Below are 26,732 nucleotides of genomic sequence, written 5' to 3'. Positions count from 1 at the left end.
CAAACGAACTAAAATATTTTTTTTCCTGAGGAATTTAATTCTACGTCGAATACAAAAATGTTTTTTGAAATCCGTTGAGGATTATACAAATTATCGTGTTATCAAGGAAGGGGCCAAGTGTGGCAAACATTTTCATGTATTTAAGTTTTTCGGTCATACATTCATGCATTTTCAATCATATTAGTGAACATTGTGTGACAAACATTTTAGACTGTTTATCATCCGTAAGACCCATGACTTTCAGTCCAGGGAAAAAGTACTTTGAATTGAAGTACTGATTTTAGTTCTTCAATACACACTACACAAAATATCGCGGCGTGTTGGTGTGTATGAATATACAGCGGAATATGGAGCCTCAAGCCTAAATCGTCTCGTTAGTCTCATTTCTAACACACCGATTCTTTTGAAGACTTCAGTAGACCTGTTCAAAAATGTAACGTAGAAATCTGTTACACAGAGCTATCAGAAAGTCAGAGCTTATTATTGGGAATTTTAATTCTGAAAGATTCTCATTAATAAGCGCTGCAATCGACAAAATTCCCAGAAAATGTGCAAAAGTGGGAATTTTCAAGCGGCCATAGATAGAATTACCAGAATAGATAAATGTACAAAAAATTGGATTTTTTTTTCACCATAGCGTCAAGCACACAGACGTCAATCACATGACCAGCATTATTATCGGGTCTATTACTTCCATCGATCAAAGTATTTTCAATCGGTTGATTTCAAATCTTGTACTTCAATTTTTTTAACATGTATTTTACCATATAAAGGACCATATTACCCATAGCTTGTCATTATTTGTGTTGTCGTTTTCGATAACAGATAAACAGCCGTATGTGACAGGTTAAAGAAAAATTCTTCATACAAAGTCTGAAGAACTTTTCGATCCGGCCCTGAACATGTTGACCTGAAACGACTAGAATTGCCTGTCTGTACTGCACACTTTTAGTCGTTTCCACTTTTTACCACAAACCAAATGCCTAATCGATATTGAATATATATCGGATATTCTAAACAAAGAAGCGGATGGGAAAGGATGGCAAAACAAATGTTGCAAGGGAATCACCGATGGGGTAAGCGAAGAACAAAATATTTCTGACAACAAGGTTTTGAATGTTCAAATACCAAGCAACCCTTTCACCAACCTCGTAAGGGATCAATTTCCATCAGCCATACATTTTTCGGTTGCAATACGAACAGGTGTGACGCATTCGATTGCAAAATCGAAATGTGCGGGTGTACTGACTGAAAATTCAAACTGAAAGACTTACCCCACAAAAAATTGCTTTGAAAGACTGGATATCATTCACTGTGTGTACGTCCATTCAAACAATGCTTCTGTTTTCATCGACTATCATTTATTGTGTAACTTAATGTTAATAGCATACATAAATGCCTTCCATCCTCCTCCTCCTCCTCTCATTCATTTTTATAAAAATAATCGTAAAGTTTCTATTTCTCGCGGTTTTTCAATTTTCATTTCATTATTTTCGAACAACATCACATGTAAATGCGCCTCAAGTCACTGGGTGATGTTATCATATTACACTGCGGACACAATTTCCTCGCTCCGAGAGTTTGCAGCCAGCATTTTTCACAGTATGTATGCCAACAACAAATTGACACCACCGGGTCCACGTACGAATCCATACAAATGAGACACTTGCACGACTTATTGTTTTTCAGCGTTTCATATTCGCGAATTTTCTCTTTCAACGATTCGATGATTTGATGGTGACCGGTCTTCGGACCACTACTACTGCATTCAATCGCACCGCTCGATGATGATTCACCGGCTATGTCGGCCCTGGCATCTGTCGATTCGGCCGAATTGCCGTTCATTTCGTCATCATCATCATCGTCATTTTCATCTACATTTCGAGATGACGACCCCTGTTGGTCGGGTCGGATCAGGTCTTCGCCCACCACCAATTGTCGCAGATACAGATTTTCATTATTTTCCTTATTGGTTGTAGCGGCCGGAACGATGACATCACGTTCGGAATACTGTGACTGTCCATAAATCTGTGTATCATCACCGTCCACATTCAAGTCTTCATCCTCGTCGGCATTGGTTGAATTGACAAGCGATGTTCCCAGACCTGAATGATAGAATGGAAACAAAAATTGTGAGCTTGTCGAGCAACAAGTCGAGCCTGTTGGAAAGAGGTCATTGAACCAGATGGTTCCCGTAACGAGAGGAAAACTTTCCAACTTTTGACGACGGTAACAAAAAATCAATAAAAATCACCTGCTCCCGAATAGCCGCCTTCCAGCATGCTCGATGCTCTGATCCGAGTTTGACCAGCCCATTCATATTCATCATACGATTCAGCTTCCACATCAATACTTTCATCGTCGCTGCCAGTCCCATTGTTACTGCCTTCGTTGCGTCGCAAGCAGATTTCGACGTGAACGTTTATGTCGTCAGCAGTGGTTTCGTTACAAACGGGACAATGGATACCATCTGCATCCGCCTTTCTCTTGCGTGTCTTTACCTAAAGACACAATTGGAAATTGACAGTTGAATTGATGGACATCACACCATCGTATCATCGCATTACCTTCAGTCTAGCTTGTCTGTTGTTTTTTATCTTTTGATATGTGCTCCAGCATTCCTTCGGATCGGTCGGTTCCGAATTGTTTGCCGCCGTCGAACAGCTCGGCGTGTCTTTGTTGTTGTTTGGTATTTTCTTGCTACGATTGCCCGTGTTATGAATCTTCTGCAGCCGTTCGATTTCCAACGAAATGTGATATTCCATCTCGTTGGGACGCACTGTAATGCTACAAACTGGACATCGAATTGGTTCGGATTGCTTTTTACGTTGCCGTACACCCTTTATTTCATCTGGCAGGTGGTCCATGTTGCTTTGCAATTGCTTCACGCAAACGATTTATAAACAAAACAAACATCGAACCGAAATCACTTTCGGATAGAGTGGTAAACAATCAACGATCATCAAAATGGGCAATATTTCTTTCCGGAAAACGAATATTAAATGTGACCGGTGATCATATCTAGTTTGAAAATGAGGAGCAATTTTGGTCGAGAAAATTCATTTTCGTGCACAAAATTCGGTTTTGTTTCAAAATATTTCTTTTTTTCAAATGTCGTTCGGTCAAGTCAAAACTGCTGCATAACCTCAATGTTGATATTTTTGTTTGGAATTTGACATAAACTCAAATGCGGAGTGACGTTGGTCACAAACGGGGTCAGTGTTGTCGAATAATTTTTGTTTGAAATGTCCCAGTGCATTTTAGTGTCTCACACTCATCACATCCACGGCTCTGAAAGAAAATAGGCTAAAAGACAGTTAAGACACATCCCACAATTTTCCAGCTCCTATATCGACTTAAAAGAAAATTTCTGTGTACTAAAAATGTATGGGAAATTTCCACTGAACCGTTGAAGTTTGGGTGCCTTTGTAAGAGTCTTGAAGAACGCAAAGGTAGGTGACACCAAAACAGAGGCGCCGACTACGGTATTGCCGCAAGGCTCGAGCAACACTATGACCAAATTCGTCGAGGCTGAGCAACACTATGACTCGACAGTCGACGACACAATAAAATCATTTTTACATCAAAAATGGTTTAAACTGTAGAAGAAAACGAGTCAAGAGAACGAGAAACGTAAGTAAAAAATTCTCGCTGCACGGTATTTCATTTATGACCAATTCCAGCCTAACCTTCACTACATTCTCGGAATTCTACATAATTTAAAAGAAATCCTTCGGTTTGAGTTTTGCAGAGTTCTGAGAATTTAATGAGGAGAACGCTGAAACAAACCTTATAAAACCTGTCAGTATTTTTCAATGACGCTTTTTAGTTTGACTTTGTGGAGCGGATATTTTGAGCATTCTGAGCAACAATGGAACTTACTTTTTTTAATAAATGTTTCACTGAAACGAAGCGTAAATGAATGACATTTATCAAACTGAATCAAATTTATTTTACGGGACAATAACAAAAAGTTCATTTTCGTGTATTCACACGATAACTCGACTAACTACTTTTTATCGCTGTTCTAGTTTTGTAATAGGATTATAACATAAGTAAATTAAGTGAGTCATTACATGACAATTGAATGTGTTCGTGAGTGTGAATGTTTATTTACGAGATCGTTAGCGAAGTTTTTCAGTGTCAGTCTAGAAACAAACCTTATCTTCATTCGAATTTTCGACATCATTTGATCTTTTTAGCGGCGCAATAAAAAAAAATCGCTCGCTACGCTCGCAATTATCTATCATTTTTTGTAAAGCTTATGGCTCTTATAAAGGACTCTTGCCCAATGTTCACGGCTGTTATCGATAAGTAAATTTTACAATAATCTCAATTAAAACATCAATTTTGGATTATACAAAAATAGTTATTTTTCTACCAAGGTAGAGGCTTCGCCTCGGATCGACAATCGACATCTAGTGCAAGAAAATACCAGCATACCTACCGTGGTAGAAACAACGTTTTTTTCAATCCGGCCATAATCACACCTTTCCAAAGGACGTAAAGAGAACCGATGTGTTGTTACAACTGTTGTTATGATAGGTCGTCACATGTGTTGTTACGATGAGCTGTTTTATATACGCATCAACAATACGATCGGTTCGTGTATATGTCTCTGTAGCCGAATGGTTATATGCGCTGCTTTGTAATCAGAATGCTTCGGAGTCGAGGGTTCAAATTCTGGGCTTAGCAAGATTTTTATTTATAAAAAAAATGACCAAAAGCGTGCGAGAAAACTACAAATGCGTGCGAGAAAAAAGTTTTCTCGCACTCTAATGAACCGTATCGAAGACAGCAGTGAAAAAAAATAGCATTCATATGACACCACAAACATGCATGGAAAGGTGTGAATAAGGGAGGTACAAAAAGATTTTTTTTCCATTTTTTTTACATTTTCTTGAAGAATTCGGAAAATAAAAGGACCCGTGTTTTTGTCTTTCTTGATTCGAGCAATAGTACCCTGTATAGGGCACTTTATACTTCCCATGTAAATGACGATTACAACAACAATTTGTATGGCGGGTGTGATCGGGTGTGAAAATTTTTTCAACTTCAACCAGTGATAATTTTTCGAATTTTGATTTTTTCGAGAAAAGAAAAAACACGGGTCTCTTTATTTTCCGAGTTCTTCAAGAAAATCAACTAAAAAGTATATGCGGTACCTCCCTTATTATGGCCTGGGATAGCAAAAACGAATTTTTTGCGCAACACTATTCGAAAAATGAAGTCGGCGCCTCTGCACCAAAATTTGAACGGATCAGATCAGTGGATTTTTTCAATAAAGGAACCACTAGAACATTACGATAATACGTCGTCATCTCGTTCCGAACTTCGATCACATCGATATCATCTCAAGTAAAAGTCCAATGTTGCTACAGGTCATATAGAGTTATAATAAAAGCACAGAATTGGAGCTTATATTTTTGAAGCTTCGCGTCTTTATATTCTCTCAATCTTCTCTAAATTTCCAATGAAATAGCAGTATGAGCATAGAATTTAAACTCTAAGAAAAGTCTTCATACGATAAACCAAGATATGTTGTTAACTGGCAGTTAATGGTCGCATACATCGTAAATGTGTAAGACGTCATGAACTGGCCTTAAAAATTATAGTGTCTTTCATGATCAAATGCATGACATGTCGAGACGATATGTATACATCTAATCTTGAATTTCACTATAGTTTGACGCGAGCCGACAACTCATTGTTATACATGACAGATATTTGAAGTTTATAATGTCACACACAGAAACTTACGAACTTTTACGATCATATACACGAAGAGATTCTTTGACAAAACGTGTTTACAAATCGCTCATGTATCGGTATCAAAATCTGCGCTTTTCGTCACATAGTAATCCCAAATTGACTTTAAATTAATTTGTTTGTTCAATTTTATTGTGATTTATTTGTTGGTTAAAATATGATTTCCACATCTAAACGTCCATGTAAAAGCTGTTGCAATGATTGCATTCGTCTGATAAAGAAACCGAAAAGTGAGGACATATGCTCATCTGAAAGTTTTACATTTCTACGAAAATCTTCCATATAATTTCAGTGGCCTTGTATCTAGACGATTATACACCGGTTCGTACAATTGAAGTCTTAAACATCGGGGACAATGTGAGATAAATTATTATTTTCTGGTATTTTTACGATATTTACAGAATACGAATATTTTAGATCTCTGTCGAATATCTCCGTGGGTATTTTGAATTTGCAGTTGGAATGGGACAGGTGACTGACGTCACCATTGCTAGTCGAGATTCTGAGTGCAACAAAATAATTCGCGTTGCTTACGTGACTTTTCTTCTACCGGAATACGCTGCTATGTAAGTGTTGCGTATGAAGGGCAATTTTATTTTTCAATGAAATTTGTCACTTGATCGTTACGGACCAGCCAATTCACGCCGTAAGTGCGTCGTTTTCATACAAGGATGCGTTGAAATTTATTTTTCGGTTAATTTCTACTTTGACTCACTTGAAATTCAAATTTTTGGCATACTTACGGCGTGAGTTGAAATTGTAAACGGAGTGGTAAGACCGGAGAAATGGTATCTAGATGGCGCGCGCCGGGTGAATATTAGTTTAGGTATGTTACAGCCGTGACGTTTGGAAAAATAATGTTGTTGGAACTACCGACGCTGTAAACATTGGGGAGGTCACGCAGGTGACACACGACGCTTCATACAAAAAATTCACCATGCCATACAAATTCTATTTTGGTGATTTTATTCAAGGTTCTGAAAGTACAGGTTAAGACAGCCACGAAAGCGGGTGACACCGAAATGGATAAACGCACACAGTACAGATTGTGTGTGAAATCCAAACTTGAAGAAAATGTTTTTTTAGGAAAATTCGCAATTTTGTTTTCGTTAAGTTGCCTTTGTCATATAAACTTCGTAGCCGCTGACGCAATTTGTGTGTCACCGCCTTCGTGATCAACTAAGAGTTGTCTTAAACTGTTCTTTCAGAACCTTGATTCTATTTGTATGGAAAAGATTTGCTCCCGAAGTACATAAACAGAGAAAGTAGCGCGGATCAGATCCGCGTACGACGTACAGTTTCTATATAATGAAACTCTTCGTAGTGGAGAATGAAATTTGTAAAATTTTACATGTAAAAAATCAATCTCACCACAGAAACTCTGCGTAGCCACGCACCTAATAAAATGTCGATCTGCGTGACCTCCCCAACGTTTACAGGAAACAACGTCGTTTAGTATTGACTTTTGGCAGTGGAGTACGCAATTTTTCTGATCTGCTGAGAGCTTGCATTAGCTTCAGTGTTTTAATACTTTAAGAATTATGCGCTGAAATTCAAGGCTGTAAACTTTAGTGAGTCTTAAAGTATACAGACCTGCTTAAATTTTACTTTTTCTGCTTTTTTGTTGCTGTTATATCGGATTCTCTTACAAACCTATCTCTCAAAATTGTCTCTATAAAAAATGTCTAACTTCAACAAAATTTCGTATATGACTGTTATTTCAGGTTTCTTGGTAGCCAAAATTTGCCATTCACAGCATTCACAGTTCAACAAGCTGACACGGCTTATCAACCTAAACTCGATCCTACTGTTTTGAAACTTGAGGATCTTAATGATCACTGCCTATTGCATATTGCGTCATACTTGCTTCCAATGGACACAGTCAACTTAAGTCAGACCTGCAAACGACTGAAATCGATCGATGCACTCATGTTCCGAAAGTATCGAGACTTTTCGTGCGACAATAATGGATCAGAAGAGGATATTCCAGCTATACTGCAAGCGATATCACCATATATTAAATGCATTCATTGGCGATCTATATATCCTGTACAATTAGAATGCTTCCCGAAATATTGTGGTAATGTCAAGAAATTGACATTGCAGTATCCGCTTCTTACCAACGATGATATCATAGGTACAACATATTTCAAAAACATCGAGTCATTCGAACTTAGTTCCGAATTCTTGGGTGATGTTGGTATGACGACACTAGTCACATCAATGAATCTAAAAACACTTAAATTGCGGCGCTGTAGAGGAATTGTAGGATCATTTTTCGATCAATGGACGGATTGTCGATTAAAAATTCTGGAAATCGATTATTCTCCTGCTATTCGCAGCAGATTCTTGGACACATGTAACACCGGTCGATTCAATACCTTGGTTGAGTTGATCCTTGACTGCGAAGCGTTGACTGCTGAAAAATTTGATTTGTTGCAATCACTTAAAAACGTTCGCAGTTTAACATTGAAAAATGTTGATAATCAATTGGCCAAACACGTGTACTCTTCACTACATACGCACCTACCTAGACTTGTTACCCTTGTACTGTTTACGGGGCCAAATGTGGAAGCAAAATTAAAATCAATTTTGAATATGATGACTTCGCTGCTGGATTTGACTCACTTTTCACATTCATTGATGTGTTGGGAACTATTTCATATGATTCGTGAATTTCGCGAGCGTGCAAAACAGACTCCTATTGAGATTGGAATTACAAAAAGACTGTTGGAGGATCCGAAAAAGGTATTTTTTTTTGTTTTGTTACGATTTTACATTTAACAATGAAATTGATGAAGAAATGAATTGAAAAATGACAATCTATTGATTTCAGATGAAATTTGCTACTGCTGCTGCCAAACATATCATTAAATTGACACGAAATGTACTAAAAATATAATAGAATTATACGAAAATATATTACGATTGAGTTTTAGTTTCCAAAGAGCATTTCCCTATAGGTATGTTCCAAGGTTATTTGAGCTGTCAAAGCGTCATCAATAGAGCCATAACCAAAAAAAAATATTGTTGACAAATTGTTCGCAAAAGCGTTGAGGTATTTACCGCACGATGGAACCAACCTATGCGACAACCTACGTTAATGGCTCTGCCACAATCATACACATCATATTTGCCACATTTCTGAATTTTTGACAGCTACTTTACACGAGTTTCGTCGTTGTGTGAGTGTAATTTCGCTAGTCTCCCTTAGCTTCAGCCATGTTGGATTGACTAAACAAACGGATAATTCTGGAACCAAATAATATATTGAATAACTTTTAGTAGTTCTTACCAAAACAATTCCAATTGCAAACACATATTGAAGTCGTTTACGGCAAGTTGTATCTCGAGGAGTTAGGAAAAATGTTACGGCCTTATCGAATTGTTTGTGCAACAAGTCTAAGTTCGATAACATTACGAAAATGAATTCACCTGAAAGTTTGGATCCAAAATAAATCTGATCCGCTTAGGGTTTGCCTTACCTTTTCAGTGTTTATACACTTTGTACGTAACAACACAGTTCGCAACGCTGCTTCTTGAAATGTATTCATCTTTTACCACATACATTAATCGGTATGACAACACTAGTAAAACGCAAATTTGGCGTCAACACTGTTCACCATGGAGATAGTTTTTACGACAGCACTGATCTCTTTGAGTACCTAGCGTACCTAGATGTGTCATTTGAACAAAACGCAATAAAACAGAAGAGATTTTTGGTTTGGTCAAGTTTGAATTTCCATATAGACACTGGTTGCTACGCTACCAGTTCAAAATATTACGGTATTGTGGTAATCATCTAAAAGGTATTACCGGTATTACCCAGTTTGTATATTGAAATTAAACTTAACAAACTTAACAAATCTGCTGGTCGTTACCAATTGCGTTCGAAGTGTCACAAGAGAAGGACCTAACAACACCATCATCAGTGTCAGTTTGTTTGAGTAGCTGGTAATTTAATGTGAAAAAATAATTTGATCAGTGTGTTCGAAAGAAAATTGAAAAAAATGGCAGACTACGAATTGAATATTGATAGTTTAATTCAACGTTTACTGGAAGGTGAGAATAGAAAATTTGTTTGTTGTCTGAACGGTGAACTGTTTAATTCGAGTGCAAAGTTCTTTTATTATTATTTTCGTCGACATTATAAACCAGATAAATCGACCAGGAAAAGCATATACAGTGCGATTCTGGGCGAATTGGGAAAAAAATAGTTTTTTTTTTTTAAATTTTCCATTTCGGAGAAAACCCTGTGATCGCGTTGTAGGCATGGTGTATTTTTTGGCTCATGGCTCTTAGTGATTTTCTTTTGGATTAAAAATTTTTGTTGCTGAGCTTCACAACATTAAAACAATTTCCACAGCATGATGTTTAAAACGATGCTGAATGAAAACAAAATCTTTTTTTTTTCTTAGAAATTTTTTATGTTTCATTTGGAACACGCACTTAATTAAATTGATGATTGCAAAGTGATTTGTGTCTGATTTTAGTCATGATTCCATAAATGGATATCGAATTAGACCGCATTCTGAAAGTGAATTCTATTTCAATGTATACAGAGGATTTGTCTCTCTCTCCGTATTTTTGTTTATTATGACCGAATGTTACTCCGAAACAATATTGGTTGCGATGTGTGACTGACAGTGTTTTTCTATCAAGGGAAAAATCGAATCGAAATTATTTTATGGATTAAGGCAAGTTTAAGTTTCACTTTTGTCGAACGAAATGTTAGCGAAAATTATGTTAAACACAACAATCTCATTGTGGTCTTAATTGATCAAACGGACAAACATTTTAAACGAATCTAAAGTGAAAATGACAAATTGGATGTAATTGACATTGACATTGGCCGAATGAATGGCATAATTTCAAAATTTATTGACTTGAACATAATTCTACTTAACTTCCATCTCGAAACCATTTAAACATTTAAATGCATTTTCAAACAATAGAACACAATGCACTGCTTCATTGTCTATTGTGTAGAACGGTGGAACATTTTTTTGTTGTTGTTTACCGTTGCAGGTCTCGTAGTTGCACAAAACAATTGGATTTTTCCTGTGCGATAAGTGGCCTCCACTTGTCAATTACTGTTTAAAAAAATCGATTTTCTATCAATTAAAAAGTGCCCAGTTGACGCAAGAAAGTCTCGCGAAAGTTTTCTTTAACCTGACACATTCATCTGCTGTCGATAACGACGACAAAAATAATGACAAGCTCTGGGTAATATTGTCCTTTATATAGTAAAATGGATGTTGAAAACAATTGAAGTACTAGATTTAAAATCAACCGATTAAAAATACTTTGATTGATGGAAGTAATAGACCAGATAATAATACTGGTCAGATGCTTGCTAACTGTAACAGGTTAAAGAAATGCTCGATACAGTCGTTGATACAGATGAGTCGTTGTATGCACTCGAATTTTATCTGAAAGTGTGTGTGTGTCCGTTTCGCACTGTAATTTTTTCGATGGTTAAGTTCGAGCTTTTACAAGCACACGATCAACCAGGATCTGTGTCCCTGACGGTGGTATCTCACCTATGCTTACTGTATATTGTTATCAACACTATGAATTATTTTTTGAAGAGTAGAAAACGCATCTAATCCAATTAAATTGAATCCAAAAGTACAATGATTGACCATGAAACATAGAACAGTCGAAGATCGTCAAAAAGTTTGATGAATTGTTGACGCACCTCTGCTAATCAAAAGCCTCGTCAAAGCAACGTTTCTCAACGGATTTCTCTCAACTCTCTCACATCGACAGGTGGCTTATCGCTGAGCTGTATTTTGATATAGAAAATATGATAAGAAATTTCTCGGAAGTCCGATCTAGCCTCACTTAATCAAAAATAAATGTTTCCACAATTTCAAATCACCTGTTCGTTTATATATTCTGTTCACGAAATGTGTGATTGGTTGTGGGTGAGCCCAATGCACCCAACATGTCCCTAGGTGCTCTTCACACAGTCAGCCTTCTAAGGGCCTTGTTATCATGACTATCTTACAAGAGGTGACTTGATTAGGTCTTTGCAAAGGCAATAACGTCTGCCTCCACATTCGACAGATTATCGAATTCTTTCATCAAATCGCACGAATTGCTGACGGTTAATTAGCAAACTTTACGAATTCCGTCATTGTTCCGTCATAAAAGTTCGACAGAACGGAGGCCACAATAACCGCAACGAAGAAAAAAATTGTTTTGCCTAAATTTAGCTCTACTATTTCCAACAACAAAATTGACTTATCTTATCGATAAGACGCGTACATTGTCTGGCACAATGTGAGTTTATTTTGATGGTGACACATTTACCATCCTATACAATCGATGTCGAAATACATTTCCAATTTTCCATTTTTATACCAATAAAAAATAACAATTTGCGGTGATGTGTATTCTGTCGCACGGAATGTCATGTTACAAGTAGCGGTATTTCATGCCAACGATTCATAGCTCTTATAAATGAACATCACTTTTATCGAACGAAATGTTAGCGCAAAATGCTCATAATCTGGAATTTCATTCTGGATAGTTCGAATTTCGTTCTGGATAAGCGCGGAACTTTAATTTTAGAACTGTTGGAAGGTGAAGTCCCTTTTTTTTGGTCTTCTGCAAAACTGTTTCAGTTGAAAGCACAAGAAAAAAGAAATTGATTTGAACGAATAAAATTCAATAATTTCGTCAAACATAGAGTTGACGATGTTATTATACTATACCTCTGCAGCCTCTCTCTCATATATTATAAAACATCAAACAAACAACTCTCATTTACAGTGATTCAAAATCTATTTTCGAATCTACGTGTTTATTTTTCCTTATCATCATCCCGTGCATATAATGGAAATTTGTATAGAGGTAACTCCATTATGTACTGCTCGTACGAAAAACGTATTTATTATAAATACAACAACAGCAAGAGAAAGAACCATGCTGGCAATGTCAGTTAAATAATTATCGAGAGTTGATGTTATTTACATAGGATGAACTTATTTTCTGCTGTTTACGGTGCTCTCATATACTGTGCTAAGTAGAAGGATAAACATGACAATAAATTCCAAGTTTTATAGACCGAGAAATGACCTAGAATTTTCTTTTATGCAATTCAGTAAAGCGATGGAAAAAATATTTTCTCTGATTTATTGACAATCGTTGAGTCAATATTTTGTAGCTGGTGCAAATGATGCCTTCGGATTGCATTTGTTTAATTATTTTTCATATTTTTTTCTACATTGTTCGTATCCAACGTCTATACTGCTCATCTGACATTGACGAAATTAGTTTCATTTGTTGAACGATCTCAAATTTTCGTTTACATTTTAATGAATGGTGTTGTGTATCGTCACACAAGGGCCGGACTGGCCATATGGTAAAATCGGGCAAGCTACATTGCGCCTTTTGTTTGATTATCTATTCAAATTCCTACATTGGCGCTTTTGCCACATAATTTTGCGACTTTAGAGTAAGATTTTGTGTAAGCGCCCACGCCCAGTCTGGCTCTGATCACTTATGAAAGCAGGAATAGTCTGCGTTTCCATTAATTTATGAGTTCTCCACACTTTACGTAATACGCATACTCAAGAACCCGTGTGCAAATTATGTTTTCTTCCCGGTATCCGAGTCAAGATTTCCCAGATTTCCCGGTATCCAAAAATGTAAAAGTGACTTCCCGGTACATACATTTCCCGCTGCTTTGTGCAGCTATAATTCGATTTCCCGGTATCCTAAAAAAAAATTTCAGAAATTTCCCGGTATCCTGGATACCACGGATACACATAATTTGCACACGCGCTCACGAATAAATATTAGCACCAGGCAATGTCAGATTTTGAGGCAATGTCTTTGTGTATTGTGTTAAATGACATGGGAAGATATCCAGTCTGCAGATGTTAAGACGGAGCGTGTGCAAGCAATTGAAGCAGAGGCGGTGCGTTAGCACCATTCATCATACGGAGATGAGGCCTGATTACTCATTTATTAACTCAGAATTAATGTCGTCTGCTTCAACGCTATGCATGTATGTACAATCACTTGCATCGCAATGTTGGAGTGGATTCTGTGCAGATCTATCGTTGCGTCCTTTAACAGGACGTTTGGAATCACTGAAAATATCCCCATCTGAAATGCCTATAAATAGGGAGCTAAATTCAGAGATAAACAAAACAACAAACAGAGCTTTTGCTCTTCCCTACCCACTCATGTTGAGTGAATTTAACGAAGAAAACAGAGCTGTTTCGACCTCGGGACTCAGTGGCGGTTTGAGGCTAGCGTGATCTAGCCATCATCAGTTGTTTCCACTGATCCCTTCCCAAGACAGCAGTAAAACTTTCAAATGAACTTGTGGTCGAAAGTTTACAATGAAAACGTTTTACCATCATTCGATGGACATTTTGGACATAAACAGAAAGTTACTTCGAAGAAAATCCCTGGCGTAGCAAAACACAGCAGCAAAAATTCAGTCAACACTCGAGCAACACGCATACTCAAGAATAAATATTAGCACCAGTCTCTGGACATGTACTTGTAGTCGGGAACCTATTATTCTTTCATTAATAAACAGTGTCAATTCTTCAAGAGACTAAAATTACGAATCCGTCGACAGTCGTGATTCCTTCGGAGATACGAATTCTCGAGACTCATGAATCCTCGGTAGTCACAATTCCACTTTCAGATTTACAAATCGTTGTCAGTCTCAGTAACTCTGTGAATTTGAAACTCCCTGCCCTTAAGATCGACAGTCAAAGACTCCTTGGGGGTTTTAAAAATTCTCGTGACATACCGATTCTCCAGACTATCAAATCGTTGAGAGTTCAGATCATTCAGATTCTAGAATTTGAACGGTCCAACGAATTACAAATTCTGAAGAGTCAGTTAATGCGAAAATCCAACTTTGCCTAGTCCGATTTTCATTTTTCAATCGATTTTCTTCAGCAATCACGTCAGGAAAACTACTTTTCTTTCTAGTTTATTGTTCGCCTGAACATTCCATTGCAAAACCTCTCATTGGAATTTAGTTTTAATTTAATTCTGACATCTTCTCACTTCCTCTTATCTCACCCGGAGCCATAAATGTCGTAAATTTACAAGCGAATTATTTCTCTTGCTGATTACTTTCTGTATAATAACGAAAGACCTGTCTATTCCGCTGATTCAACAAAACGATGCTCGCACAGGAAATAACCATGTAAAACGATTTTCTTCAATAATGTCATTTATACCATTTGTCAATGGCGTTCATAGCGTTGACGGTGTTCGTGTTCATGTTGCACGATAATATTTTCCCAAAACTGAAAACTGTTGTTGTGCCAAATTTGTAAAATCAAACTTTGTTGATTAATTCGATATTGCTTGCAAGCGTGCTACATCCAGTTGTGATGATGGTGATGCAATTACAAGATTTTAATTTTTTTTAAATCTAAATTTATGGACATGACCTGATGTGATGTAACCGTAGGCAGTTTGTTCATTGTCGTCGCATTATATAAAAATCGAATTAATACACAATTTTACTTGTTGTTTCAAATGGGTGGAAAATAGCTTCCTGTCATGGTTCATTAAAATACACAGGAAATCACTTCGGAAACTCTAGTTTTTGTATGAAAGTTGAAAATGGTCCATTAACTTCAGCCGAACCTGTTTCATACAATTCACCACCAGCTTTCTACTACGTGTTCCAATAGGTCAGAAATGGATTTTCCCGATTCGAATGTCTTTGATGAAAGACATACCATCATTCGCCCATACCAAAGATCTCAAGAAGAAAAATTGTTGTTACGTTTCGCAAGGGACCAAACATAATCCCCAAGATATCCCTTTCAGACAGACATGAGAGTTCAAGTTTTAGGATGAAACAACCAGCGGTTTAGAAAATATTAGCTCTGAACTTCCATCCGATTGCCAACCGATTCGAATGAATTTCTCAAAAAGAGTTGGCGGTTTGCCAGCTGGAAATGTATTATGAGACCGCTTGTTGTTGGCGGAAGTCTTGTCTGTTTCCTCGTACGTCAATTGTTGTTGTAATCATTCGTTCTGATATAAGTGTAGCGTTCCAATGTTAATTGAATACAACTACACCGTGTGGTTCATTTAGCTCGTTTATCACATCATAACATCTTGTGCACACATAATACGCATCGTTTATTTTACGCGGTTTACGCGAAGAAGTTAAGCTGTCGCAGACGGCAAGCATATTAACAGTCTTATTATTCATACTATTACTTCATTTGATAGAAGATTTTCAGCAATTGATTTCAGAAATCTTTTACTTCATTTGTTTTGAACATGTTTTTTTTTGCTATATAAAACCTCGTTAGTTAGACACTGTCACTTATTATTGCTGACACTGTCGATAACAGATAACAGGTTAAGAGTTTGCGTCTTGGCGAGTATTTATTCGGTGGAAGAGTAGAATTTTTATTAGTGTCTAACATCCTACTCTCGAACGTTAGATGGTTTAGATGGATTGAATTTCTTCGATCTAGATCTCTGTAGTTTAAACAAAAACTTTGTTCAATGTGACTGCAAGAAAACTCAAAAGTTTAGGAATTTAATGTAAAATTTTCAACCAAATCACTTTGCAAAGCAGCAATAAAATTAGACCGAGCGTTTGGAATGATAGAATTGTGTGAAATAGCGAATTGTCATAACCTGTCGGTCAGTTGGAACGTTGAAAAAGTCTTATCGCTGTAATTCGTTACAGTGGTAAATTTGGGATATACATAACGTTATAACCGAAACAAATTTCGTTACACACAGAACGTTATTCAACAGTTCCAAATTGAATTCGGTTACTCGAATAACGTTACTCGGAAGTCCTTATGAATGAAACTCTTCACTGGAAACGTCGTTTCCTGCGAGAATAATCAACTTTTAATAAATTTTTGAATGAGAGTATTGGAGTAACCGAATCATTTTTTTTTAAATAACGTTAATTCATTTGGTTCTTCAAATAACGTTATTCGAACACCCAAATGAAATCGGTGATGAATAAGGGGTGATTTCCACTTACCAAAAAAGAACTCAGTGTGAGGGACAAACTTGTATTTTTTTCAATTTTTGCTTTGTTTACTTGACAGCTCGCTCTCTTACGACTCTCACACGGAGTACTTTTTATTAAACGGAAGCCGTACTTAACGTTAATCGGGATCCCTGCCACAAACAAACACTATAATAAACAATCAAAACACAAACTAAATTATTATACTAGTATGTGCTACGTATACTGAGCCGCATATAACAAAGACATTATGTGTATGTGATGCTTGCGATGTGTTTTGATTGTTTATAACTTATAGAAAATGTGTGTTTAATTTCACTATTTCACTACTCAGTTCGCAAGTGAACTCATGACAAAAATTTGTAACAAAAAGAATGTGTTACAAGGAGCAAGAGTGAAAAGGGACTATTCATAAATGATGTGAGACAAAACATAAAAACTTCATAAAAAAGCGTCTTTTGTCTCATTTTTTGCGTGACATCATTGTTGAATGATCGATAAGGTCGATAAGTCTACGGTACTTATCATTCGATTTTGTTGCAAAAGATGCACAGATTGACTAGTCTTGAATAAAGTTCGGAATACTGCAGCAAAAAAAAAAGTTCAGGTCGGATCATAAAGAAAAAATCTGATCGGAACTGAAACTGACAGGTTGGGTTCAGGTAGTGAAATTTGACAATTCGTATGACCTTGGATCAAATCTATAGATCATTTTCAAGTAGCGCTTCGCAATGTCATCTGTCAGACACAGTGGCTATATTCGCGAAAATATTTTAACAAATTTTCACGATTTTCTCAAATTTTCGTGAATTTTCTCAAATTTTCGTGAATTTTCTCAAATTTTCGTGAATTTTCGCAAAAAGTTTTTTTGTGAAAATTTGATAAAATCGCGAAAATTTGAGAAAATTCGTGAAAATATTTTCGCTAATATAGGGCACTGGTCAGACAGGTGAATGTACTTAACGAACCTGACTTTCTTTTATTAAAATTTTAGGTTATGTTCATTCGTCCGTGCGCAGATCCGTGCGTCGGTTCTGACATTTCGAATAGCATACGTGAAAATGATCTATTTTTAGGTAGACCTGAAATGCGAAATGTCTGTCTTCAGGTTTCTGGTTAATTCAGGCCAGGTTTAGGGTAAGGTAAATCTGACATAAACCGATCTTTAGTCCTGCGCTCAATTGCCTGAGAATTATATGGCAATGTGTCTGTCTCCCTTCACACAAAATAGAATTAATCGTTTTTTGTTGTGCGTTGCAATTTATTTATTTTTTTCAGTGTATAACAATTGACTAACTTTTAATTTTTTTTTCTATTTTTTTCCTTTTATTATGCTGCTTAATGTCTTCATTATAAATGCGTCCGTGTCTTCTAAATGTCGTGTGCATTGGTTTCGATTTAATATATATCTTCCCTGCACCAACAACAAAAACAAACATCATCATCATCTGATCCCAATATTGTAATTGTACAATGATGATGAATGTAATTCGGTTTAACTAACTTGCAACCGAACGAAAAAAAAACAACTAAAAATCGAACAAAACAAACTAATTTACTAATAAAATATAAAAATGGTGACGCGCGTGGTGAATATATAATGGTGAAATGGCGCTGAATTTATACCCTGGCTTTGACTCATAACGCTTAATTTTTGGTTGTTAATTGCGTGTGTGTGTGTGTTTTGTGGAAAACGATCGATGTTTGGTTTTTTAATTGCTAAATTTTCTAATAAAAATGGGAACGTATACACACAAAACAAAACAAAAAAAAACTGAACGAATAATGTACAGTAAACAAGGCACAGCAAGAAAATTCGGAGGAGCCAACCAACAAGAAAAAGGGGAAATTAAAAGAGTTTTTTTCGTCCACACCAGATTTTGGTAACAAAAAATGAAAATCAAAAGAAAATTTCAATTAAATTTTATCGTAGTCATCATCACTTTTCTATATAGTATATTTAGCCGTTTATATACCATTCAGCTGAACTTGTGTAGATACTTTACTTATACGTTGAAAAAATGGCATTGTGGAGATTTATAAAACATTTTCATGAAACAATTTCTCTGTGTACATAACAACAAGAAAATTACTTTTACCATACTTTGTACTATACGTAACTAAACTAAAAAACCTTCAAGCTACCTTACATATCATTTTCTCATTGTTATTACTCACACACTTATCGGTTATACATTTTCACGTTGTTTGACATAATTCATGTTATCACCCAGGTCTATTTTACAATAAATATTTACGACTTAAAACAACCGAACCATTTCAACGAAATTATAGAAAATCATCAATTCCCATCATTTTGTTTGGCTTCTCTCTATTTTCCGCTTCTAACTTTGTTTGTTTCATTGTATATGCCACACATATAATTCAAATTGAATAGTAATGAACGGAAAACAAGTTATCCTCTTTCTATGTTGCTTGGAAAATTTTTGCTATTTTCGTCACAACAACACCTAATAGAAACATGAATGGTATATTATACACTGTGATTGCTTCATTTCTTTCTCTTTACACCGACTTGACCATATTGACCGCACATGATGATGGGTAAAATATTATAATTCAGTGTGATGTGAATGGTTAGTGAAATTTATTAAAATTGAAGATGATTGAGTGGCATTGATGGATTTAATGCTATCTCGCCGTTATTAATTCAGAGGAACTATTTACAATGTAACCTTGTAGAAACGGTTAGTCATCTGCTGACGACGATAGGAATACGCGATGAGCTCTGACTCTGGTGTTCTCTTATTGATACATTTGCTGGGAGAAACTTCAGACAAGTGAAGTAATAGATTTTGTACCGATACGCTTGCCGTTTTATAAAAGGTTTCTAAAATAAAAGAGCCAAGAAAAAAGTAAGGAACAGAAACAGATTCTGAAAGTTTGTCCTGTGGCTGGATTTTATACTTTAGAAGAATAATCTAAATTGTAACAATGCCAACACCACACACTTTACGGATAATAGCGGCCGAGTCGATGCATATGGTTTCAAGTGGTTCCGTTTTTGGTATATTTGAATAGTGATGTGTGGAAGGTAGGGACGAGGGGGACCGTACTGAATTTGCAACTCTTTTTGCAACTCTTTACAACTCTTTTTTTCCGCGTGCAACTCTCTTGCAACTCTTTTTTCTGCGTGTAACTCTTTTGCAACTCTTTATTTTTGCGTGCAACTCTTTTTTTCAGGCTGCAACTCCTTTTTTCCGCGTACAACTCTTTTGCAACTCTTTTTCTCCGCGTGCAACTCTTTTACAACTCTTTTTTTCCGCGTGCAACTCTTTTGCAACTCCTTTTTTCCGCGTGCAACTCTTTTGCAACTCCTTTTTTCCGCCCGCAACTCTTTTGCAACTCTTTTTCTCCGCGTGCAACTCTTTTACAACTCTTTTTTTCCGCGTGCAACTCTTTTGCAACTCCTTTTTTCCGCCCGCAACTCTTTTGCAACTCTTTTTCTCCGCGTGCAACTCTTTTACAACTCTTTTTTTCCGCGTGCAACTCCTTTTTTCCGCCCGCAACTCTTTTGCAACTCTTTTTCTCCGCGTGCAACTCTTTTACAACTCTTTTTTTCCGCGTGCAACTCTTTTGCAACTCCTTTTTTCCGCGTGCAACTCTTTTGCAACTCTTTTTTTCCGCGTGCAACTCTTTTACAACTCTTTTTTTCCGCGTGCAACTCTTTTGCAACTCCTTTTTTCCGCGTGCAACTCTTTTACAACTCTTTTTCTCCGCGTGCAACTCTTTTACAACTCTTTTTTTCCGCGTGCAACTCTTTTGCAACTCCTTTTTTCCGCGTGCAACTCTTTTACAACTCTTTTTCTCCGCGTGCAACTCTTTTACAACTCTTTTTTTCCGCGTGCAACTCTTTTGCAACTCCTTTTTTCCGCGTGCAACTCTTTTGCAACTCTTTTTTTCAGGTTGCAACTCTTTTCAGTGCGGGGACAATTTTTGGGAAGACATTACTCAGATTGTCTGGAATTTTTCCGGATTTTCCTCAACTTTCTCACAACTTCATAAAAACTATTCTTAGGAAAATGTAGGAAAAACCGGGAAAATTTGAAAGAAAACTCGGGAAAATTTTGGAAAAATTCAAGAAAATCTTTTCCAAAAACAGTCCCTGAAGGTGCCGGCTTTTTTGATGATAACCGAATCGTCCATACATCATTTTGGCTGTCACGTTTTTTGTACATTTCGACCCGGTAGTTATTACAAATTTGTTTAGATTTGACTTTAGTAACAATGATCGGTCTTTGCTTGGTCACAAAACCTTTCTACCGAAATAAGACCCCAGTGCGTCGTACAGGTTTAAAAATACCGTCGATATTGTTCGCTTACAACTTCGTTTAAAGTCAATCATAGACACAAATCTCGTGCACATTGAGGCATTAATGACCTGTTCTTCAATTTTGATGCTTCAGGGAGCATTATTCATTCTCAAATTGTCCGTTGTTACCTTCAAGAACAGGCTAAGGCAACTCTGTGTTGATTACGACTGCGGTGACACACAAATTGCGTTAGCGACTACGAACTTTATGTGAAAAGGGCATTTTAACAAAGACGAAATTCCGAATTTTCCTCACAAACATTTTCTTCAAGTTGATTTCACAGACAATCTGTACTGAGTGCGTTTATCAATTTAGGTGTCACCCACCTTCGTGGCTGTCTTAACCTGTTCTTTCAGAACCTTGGTTACCTTCACTTTGATCAAAACACATGAAAATCGGTTCAGACATACGAACAGTCGAATTCGTCGTGTTTGTAATGTCGATGTACGAGTTCGATCGACCAGTCCGACTCGCACTAGCCTAGCAACTAATTTATGTTTCTGTCGATAATTGGAACCTAACTAAATTTGAACGGCAGTATTCATAGACGCTAAATTGGCGAGCTGCTGTTCCCATCCCCATTTTTAATCATAATCCGAATCAAAACAAAATTCATTGAGCTGAATTTCTATCAATCTTAACTGCGTATACAATCTAAATGATTCGTCAATTGAGACGAAGTCGTGGTTGAAGTGAACAACACTGAACCGTGATATCGTATTTTCCTTCCTAATGAACTAAAAAAGCAAAACAAAAAACTGTCGCCGATAATATACTGTAATATGACCCAACTCCAACCGTAGGCAGATTTACTTTGTTAGTCTTCGTATTTGCATTTGTATCAGAGAGGAAATGATACGTCCCAAAAATTAAAAACAAGTCACAGACTGTAATTGCTGCCTATATGTTCGAAGTGTGTGAACAATTTATCCATCCATTTGATTATTTATTTGTATGTTATAACAACACACATCAGCATTCCCACTAATTGATTCGCAGCTGTGTTGTGTGGTGCAATAGGAAGTTGATTATAAAAACAGATTGATTATCGATCAATGTTTTCTCGGCCGTTTGTTATTCTCTGTTACATCTTATTGTACAAATTCTCGTCTATGTGCCGCTGTATTCCGCATGTTTACCATTCATACACCAATTTAGCGCTGTGCAGTTTGTTACTGTTCGATATATTATGTGGACATGCCTCTACATCCGTACGAACGCCGTAATTCGTCTAACAATATTCCGATCCACGAATTTTGGAAGATTTTCAACCAAAGTCACGTTCTACCTTTACTTTGACGAATTTCTTTAATGGAAACTGTGTGTGTACACACACCTAGACCGTAACATTACTTAGTTTCCAGCTCTTTAAATTGTTTCGGTTATTTAAAGGCTGGAGTTACAAACGACAAAAACGGCGAACGCGTCGAACATTATTGGGAGAGGTTTTTCATTTGTTTGAAAATCAAAAATTTATTACAACCAAATAAAACGCCGAAATATACGCGGAACGAACGGCGTGTCTATTTTTAGACGAATTACGAATTATATAAGAAAAATTGGAAATTGAAATTAGATTTTATTAAATGAAGCGAGTGGCAGCGGCACGGTATATAGAGCTCTGTATATATATATATGAATGACGTGTTTACATCAGCTCTGTTTAATTACACGATACATTGTAGTTCATTTATATAAGTTCATTAAGGGAACAGTGTGTTAACAACGAGCGAAACCGTCAACAATTTCACTTGTTCTTGTAGTTCTTCTGTTCGAATTTAGAAACGGAAAATTGAATTATTACGTAAAACGGTTGCTGTTGTTCGACATTTTGAGCCGCATCAGTTTCTAATGTTGAAGACATAGTCTTTCTTGCAACAGACAAAAGTCTCTCTTAGTAACAGCTGATGAATAATTCAGAATTCTACGTCTTTTTTCGACTTTTGATTAGGATGACATACTCACATCCATTTCCGTAACATCATTTTCCATTTATCATTGTCTCAAGGAGAACAAGGACATCCTGTTCATTTAAAGAAATGAGTTACAGTGGACGACAGAGAAAATTAGGTAGAAATTTGATTCAGCTGATTTCCAGCTGGTCCAGTCAAAACAGCTGATACGTCTTACTACCACGTGCAAGCAAGTTACTTTTCCATTAAAAAAAAAAACTTTTCCATTCGTATGACCAGCTTTGTTTTACCAGTTGGAAATCAGCTGAATCAAATTCGTATTCGTATTCACTGGCGTCCACTGTTTTTGTGTTCACGTAGCTCTGTTGTCATTTTATACCCTTTGTCTCTACATGACCTTTCATGGAATATGTCTGCCTATTTCAGTTCTCGTTCAGGTTCGAAAATAATACAGAGTCACAGTTCGACCAGAGTACATTGGCAAAACAGCGATAGTCTTGACATCTCGATGTATTCTCAACTACTATTGGCTAATGCTTCTTTTGTTATTTCTCCTAGTCATAAAAAAAAGGCAAAAAAATCGGGCTCAACCGGGATTTGAACCCGGGACCTCTCGCACCCAAAGCGAGAATCATACCCCTAGACCATTGAGCCGTTAATAAAGCATCGAATTGATTTAATTAATAAAACTAATTTGCATAACCTTTTATTTCAAGTTTCAATCAAAAAAAAAAAAACTTAAAAACAAAACTCAAAAGTGAAAGGCAGATGTTGTATATTGGATGTTGTAGGTACGGTACATACATACCTGCGAAATGTGATAATAGCGAAAAAAACGTCTTCAACGAATATTTTCAATGATAACGTGCGTTGAAATGAAATATCGTCACACAAACCGATATCGGCTCAATGGTCTAGGGGTATGATTCTCGCTTTGGGTGCGAGAGGTCCCGGGTTCAAATCCCGGTTGAGCCCGATTTTTTTTTTCTTTGCATCTACAGAAGAAGTGCCTTTGCACAAGTTGTAAATGCTTTTGTTAATTACAATTTAAAGCAAGTTCTCTAGCAGATAACAGTTCCTAATTATCCAATTGGTTTCATTTGCTGTTGTAATCATTTTCTGTAGTTTGAAATCCCATCTTTTACTTGATTAGTTTAACGAAAACTTTAGTATCATATTAGTTAGAGTCATAGCAACGATACAGAAATGTTTCATACGTCGTACATTGCATGTTTGACCACAAAATTTTGTACTTACGAAATTGCCTGTAACTTTTGCATTTCTAGAACAATTACGTTAGTCTCCCGTAAAATATGTTTCAACATTTTAATGCTCGTTTCCATTTAGTCCATTTCTACACGAATGCATAATCACATTCATCCTGTATTAGCGATTGCCGTATGCGCTAGACTGCTTTTTTGGAAACAAAATAGTTTTCTTTTTCCTCTAATTTATGATCATTTCGTTGTTCCATCAGTCCATCAGTTCAGTTCATTTCAAATTTTTTGCTTCGTTTTATAGTTCGAGGATGTACACCAGGCAAACAAGTTCAAATGACCGAACAGGAAGTTCGTGGATTATGTTTGAAATCGCGAGAAATTTTCATGCAGCAACCGATACTTCTGGAACTGGAGGCCCCGTTAATCATTTGCGGTAAGTGTACACATGCGAAAGCTTTACGATCCATTTTTGACGGGAAAATTAACGTGGAACCACTTTCGAGCAGGCGACATACATGGACAATATACAGATTTGTTACGCTTGTTCGACTACGGTGGTTTCCCGCCGTTCACAAACTACCTATTCCTTGGCGATTATGTGGATAGAGGCAAGCAGTCGCTGGAAACAATATGTCTGTTGTTGGCATACAAAATCAAATATCCCGAAAATTTCTTCCTCTTACGTGGCAATCATGAGTGTGCGAGTATCAACAGAATTTATGGTAAGATAAGAAGATGACGATGATTATGCAGCAACTAACAATCGGACATTCTTTTCCACTGCAAAAACAGGATTTTATGATGAGTGCAAACGGCGATTCAACATCAAACTGTGGAAGACCTTTACAGACTGTTTCAATTGTCTTCCGATAGCGGCTATCATTGACGAAAAAATATTCTGCTGTCATGGCGGTCTGAGTCCAGACCTGCAGGGCATGGATCAAATACGTCGAATATCACGACCGACAGATGTACCCGACACTGGACTGTTATGCGATTTACTGTGGAGCGATCCCGACAAAGATGTACAGGTAAGACATGTGCCCTGACTCTAAGTTGTGCATCCGATGCGTGTGACTTTAGTGCTCCAAATGACTATGAACTGTCAACGTTCCAGGGTTGGGGTGAAAATGATCGAGGCGTGAGCTTTACATTCGGAACCGACGTAGTTATAAAATTCTTAAACCGTTACGATCTGGATCTGATCTGTCGGGCGCATCAGGTGGTGGAAGATGGTTACGAGTTTTTCGCCAAGCGACAGTTGGTGACGTTGTTTTCGGCGCCAAACTACTGCGGAGAATTCGATAATGCCGGTGGAATGATGACCGTCGATGCGTCGTTAATGTGCTCGTTTCAGGTGAGTGAATCAGTCGAACGATTTCCGTTCGTGTGGTGTCGTTGGAGGGAATCGAAATTCAAAATTTTCCTGTTGTGTTCCAGATATTAAAGCCATCGGAAAAGAAAGCGAAATACCAGTACGGCGGCACAAATTCCGGCCGACCCAATCAACAGAGAAATGTGCCACAGGTTGGTGCAAACAACAAGCGAAAATAATCATATTCAGTGATGGCGGTGGTGAAGAAGAGCTTCCCTTTTATACTATTATTAACATGATGAACATCCATTTCCTTTTTCCTTTTCAATTCTTTTTTTTTGTTGTAATTTGATTGAACTGTTCGTATGGCCGTCCCAGGCCGATTGATTATTTGTTTACCTTTGATTGGGTCGCAGGATTATACAAAACATTTTGTGTTGAAAAGTTACCGCGATTGTCGGTAATGGAAAATTTATTCATAAAATCCAGATGAACTGAACGAACTGGCGACGCTCAGTCGCTTTGCATTTCTTTTACCCGCTTTCCCGTTTGTCATTATTTTCCAAAAATAAAAGTGAACAATTTTTGTTCGGGATGATAATTTGTGTGATCTAGCCATTGACAATCAGAGATGAGTCTCACGATTCCATCGACACTGGCGTCGACAAAGGGATACAAGGAAGACTAATGGCTGTTCGCAATCAATTGTGACGAAGGATAAAGAGCTACTACTGAAGACAACCAACCCTTTCTCATAAGTGGTGTTCGTAGAATTTCTGAAAGGTCTGTGAAGACACTAACAGTCAAATGCAGCGAGTAATTTTGAAAAATTCTTTCAAGTCCTGGCCTCTGAAGGAAACATTTTCAATTTTAGCTCCGGTCAACTTCAGTATTTTCATTGAGACCTCAGTGACCTCACTACCTAAGACAACTATGAATTCTATGAATTCTTCAAAATTCTAGAGAAATACAGTCAAATTTTTACATGAATTAATTCAGTTGTTTTTTCAGCTGGCCCTCTCATACAAACCGAACTTGTTATACGTGGTAGTATAAGCATAAGCACGCGTATGCAGTTTTGCTTGTATGAGTAGACCAGCTGACGGAAATTTGTGTCTAATTTTCCTCAACGTCCACTGTAGCAGCTCGAAAGAAAACTTAACAAAAAAACTGTCTCTGAAT

At 37.0% G+C, this 26,732-nt stretch overlaps 3 protein-coding genes and 2 non-coding genes across 6 annotated transcripts; 3 read left to right on the top strand and 2 right to left on the bottom strand.

Moving 5' to 3' along the window:
* Window positions 1–1,344: 1,344 nt before the first annotated feature.
* LOC119076094 (E3 ubiquitin-protein ligase RNF220-like) lies at window positions 1,345–3,191 on the bottom strand. The gene is made up of 3 exons (XM_037182749.1): window positions 2,568–3,191; window positions 2,255–2,501; window positions 1,345–2,105 (listed from the first exon to the last, which is right to left on the bottom strand). The coding sequence occupies exons 1-3, from the start codon at window positions 2,865–2,867 to the stop codon at window positions 1,504–1,506; spliced, it is 1,149 nt and encodes a 382-aa protein (XP_037038644.1). The 5' UTR covers window positions 2,868–3,191; the 3' UTR covers window positions 1,345–1,503.
* A 2,598-nt stretch (window positions 3,192–5,789) lies between these two features.
* On the top strand, window positions 5,790–8,688 carry LOC119076078. The gene is made up of 5 exons (XM_037182727.1): window positions 5,790–5,999; window positions 6,062–6,126; window positions 6,187–6,335; window positions 7,494–8,517; window positions 8,606–8,688. The coding sequence occupies exons 1-5, from the start codon at window positions 5,927–5,929 to the stop codon at window positions 8,669–8,671; spliced, it is 1,377 nt and encodes a 458-aa protein (XP_037038622.1). The 5' UTR covers window positions 5,790–5,926; the 3' UTR covers window positions 8,672–8,688.
* Window positions 8,689–9,485: 797 nt separating this feature from the next.
* On the top strand, window positions 9,486–26,049 carry LOC119076102 (serine/threonine-protein phosphatase PP1-beta catalytic subunit). Of its 2 annotated transcripts, XM_037182759.1 has the most exons (7): window positions 9,641–9,831; window positions 18,562–18,651; window positions 24,537–24,668; window positions 24,742–24,957; window positions 25,028–25,266; window positions 25,353–25,592; window positions 25,676–26,049. In XM_037182759.1, exons 1-7 carry the CDS (start codon window positions 9,780–9,782, stop codon window positions 25,787–25,789), a joined length of 1,083 nt encoding a protein of 360 aa, XP_037038654.1. In that variant the 5' UTR covers window positions 9,641–9,779; the 3' UTR covers window positions 25,790–26,049. The 2 variants fall into 2 exon arrangements, with proteins under 2 accessions (XP_037038655.1, XP_037038654.1); XM_037182760.1 differs by lacking the exon at window positions 18,562–18,651 and having other exon boundaries at window positions 9,486–9,831.
* On the bottom strand, window positions 23,598–23,669 carry Trnap-ugg. The gene has a single exon. It is a non-coding gene; the product is annotated as a tRNA-Pro (tRNA).
* Trnap-ugg lies at window positions 23,919–23,990 on the top strand. The gene has a single exon. It is a non-coding gene; the product is annotated as a tRNA-Pro (tRNA).
* Window positions 26,050–26,732: the final 683 nt, after the last annotated feature.

Source organism: Bradysia coprophila, unplaced genomic scaffold (assembly GCF_014529535.1).
Source record: "Bradysia coprophila strain Holo2 unplaced genomic scaffold, BU_Bcop_v1 contig_232, whole genome shotgun sequence".
Lineage (NCBI taxonomy): Eukaryota > Metazoa > Arthropoda > Insecta > Diptera > Sciaridae > Bradysia > Bradysia coprophila.
This window is presented reverse-complemented; position numbering and strand designations above follow the sequence as displayed.

Bases quoted from the DNA above. Each gene is read 5' to 3' on its own strand.
- LOC119076102 (XM_037182759.1), top strand. From the start codon at position 9,780: ATGGCAGACTACGAATTGAATATTGATAGTTTAATTCAACGTTTACTG. The intron at 24,669-24,741 runs GTAAGTGTACAC...ACTTTCGAGCAG, and splicing joins GGCCCCGTTAATCATTTGCG to GCGACATACATGGACAATAT. The intron at 24,958-25,027 runs GTAAGATAAGAA...CTGCAAAAACAG, and splicing joins GAGTATCAACAGAATTTATG to GATTTTATGATGAGTGCAAA.
- LOC119076078 (XM_037182727.1), top strand. From the start codon at position 5,927: ATGATTTCCACATCTAAACGTCCATGTAAAAGCTGTTGCAATGATTGC. The intron at 6,127-6,186 runs GTGAGATAAATT...CGAATATTTTAG, and splicing joins TCTTAAACATCGGGGACAAT to ATCTCTGTCGAATATCTCCG. The intron at 6,336-7,493 runs GTAAGTGTTGCG...CTGTTATTTCAG, and splicing joins CTACCGGAATACGCTGCTAT to GTTTCTTGGTAGCCAAAATT.
- LOC119076094 (XM_037182749.1), bottom strand. From the start codon at position 2,867: ATGGACCACCTGCCAGATGAAATAAAGGGTGTACGGCAACGTAAAAAG. The intron at 2,502-2,567 runs GTAATGCGATGA...TTGTGTCTTTAG, and splicing joins ACAGACAAGCTAGACTGAAG to GTAAAGACACGCAAGAGAAA. The intron at 2,106-2,254 runs GTGATTTTTATT...TCTATCATTCAG, and splicing joins AGGCGGCTATTCGGGAGCAG to GTCTGGGAACATCGCTTGTC.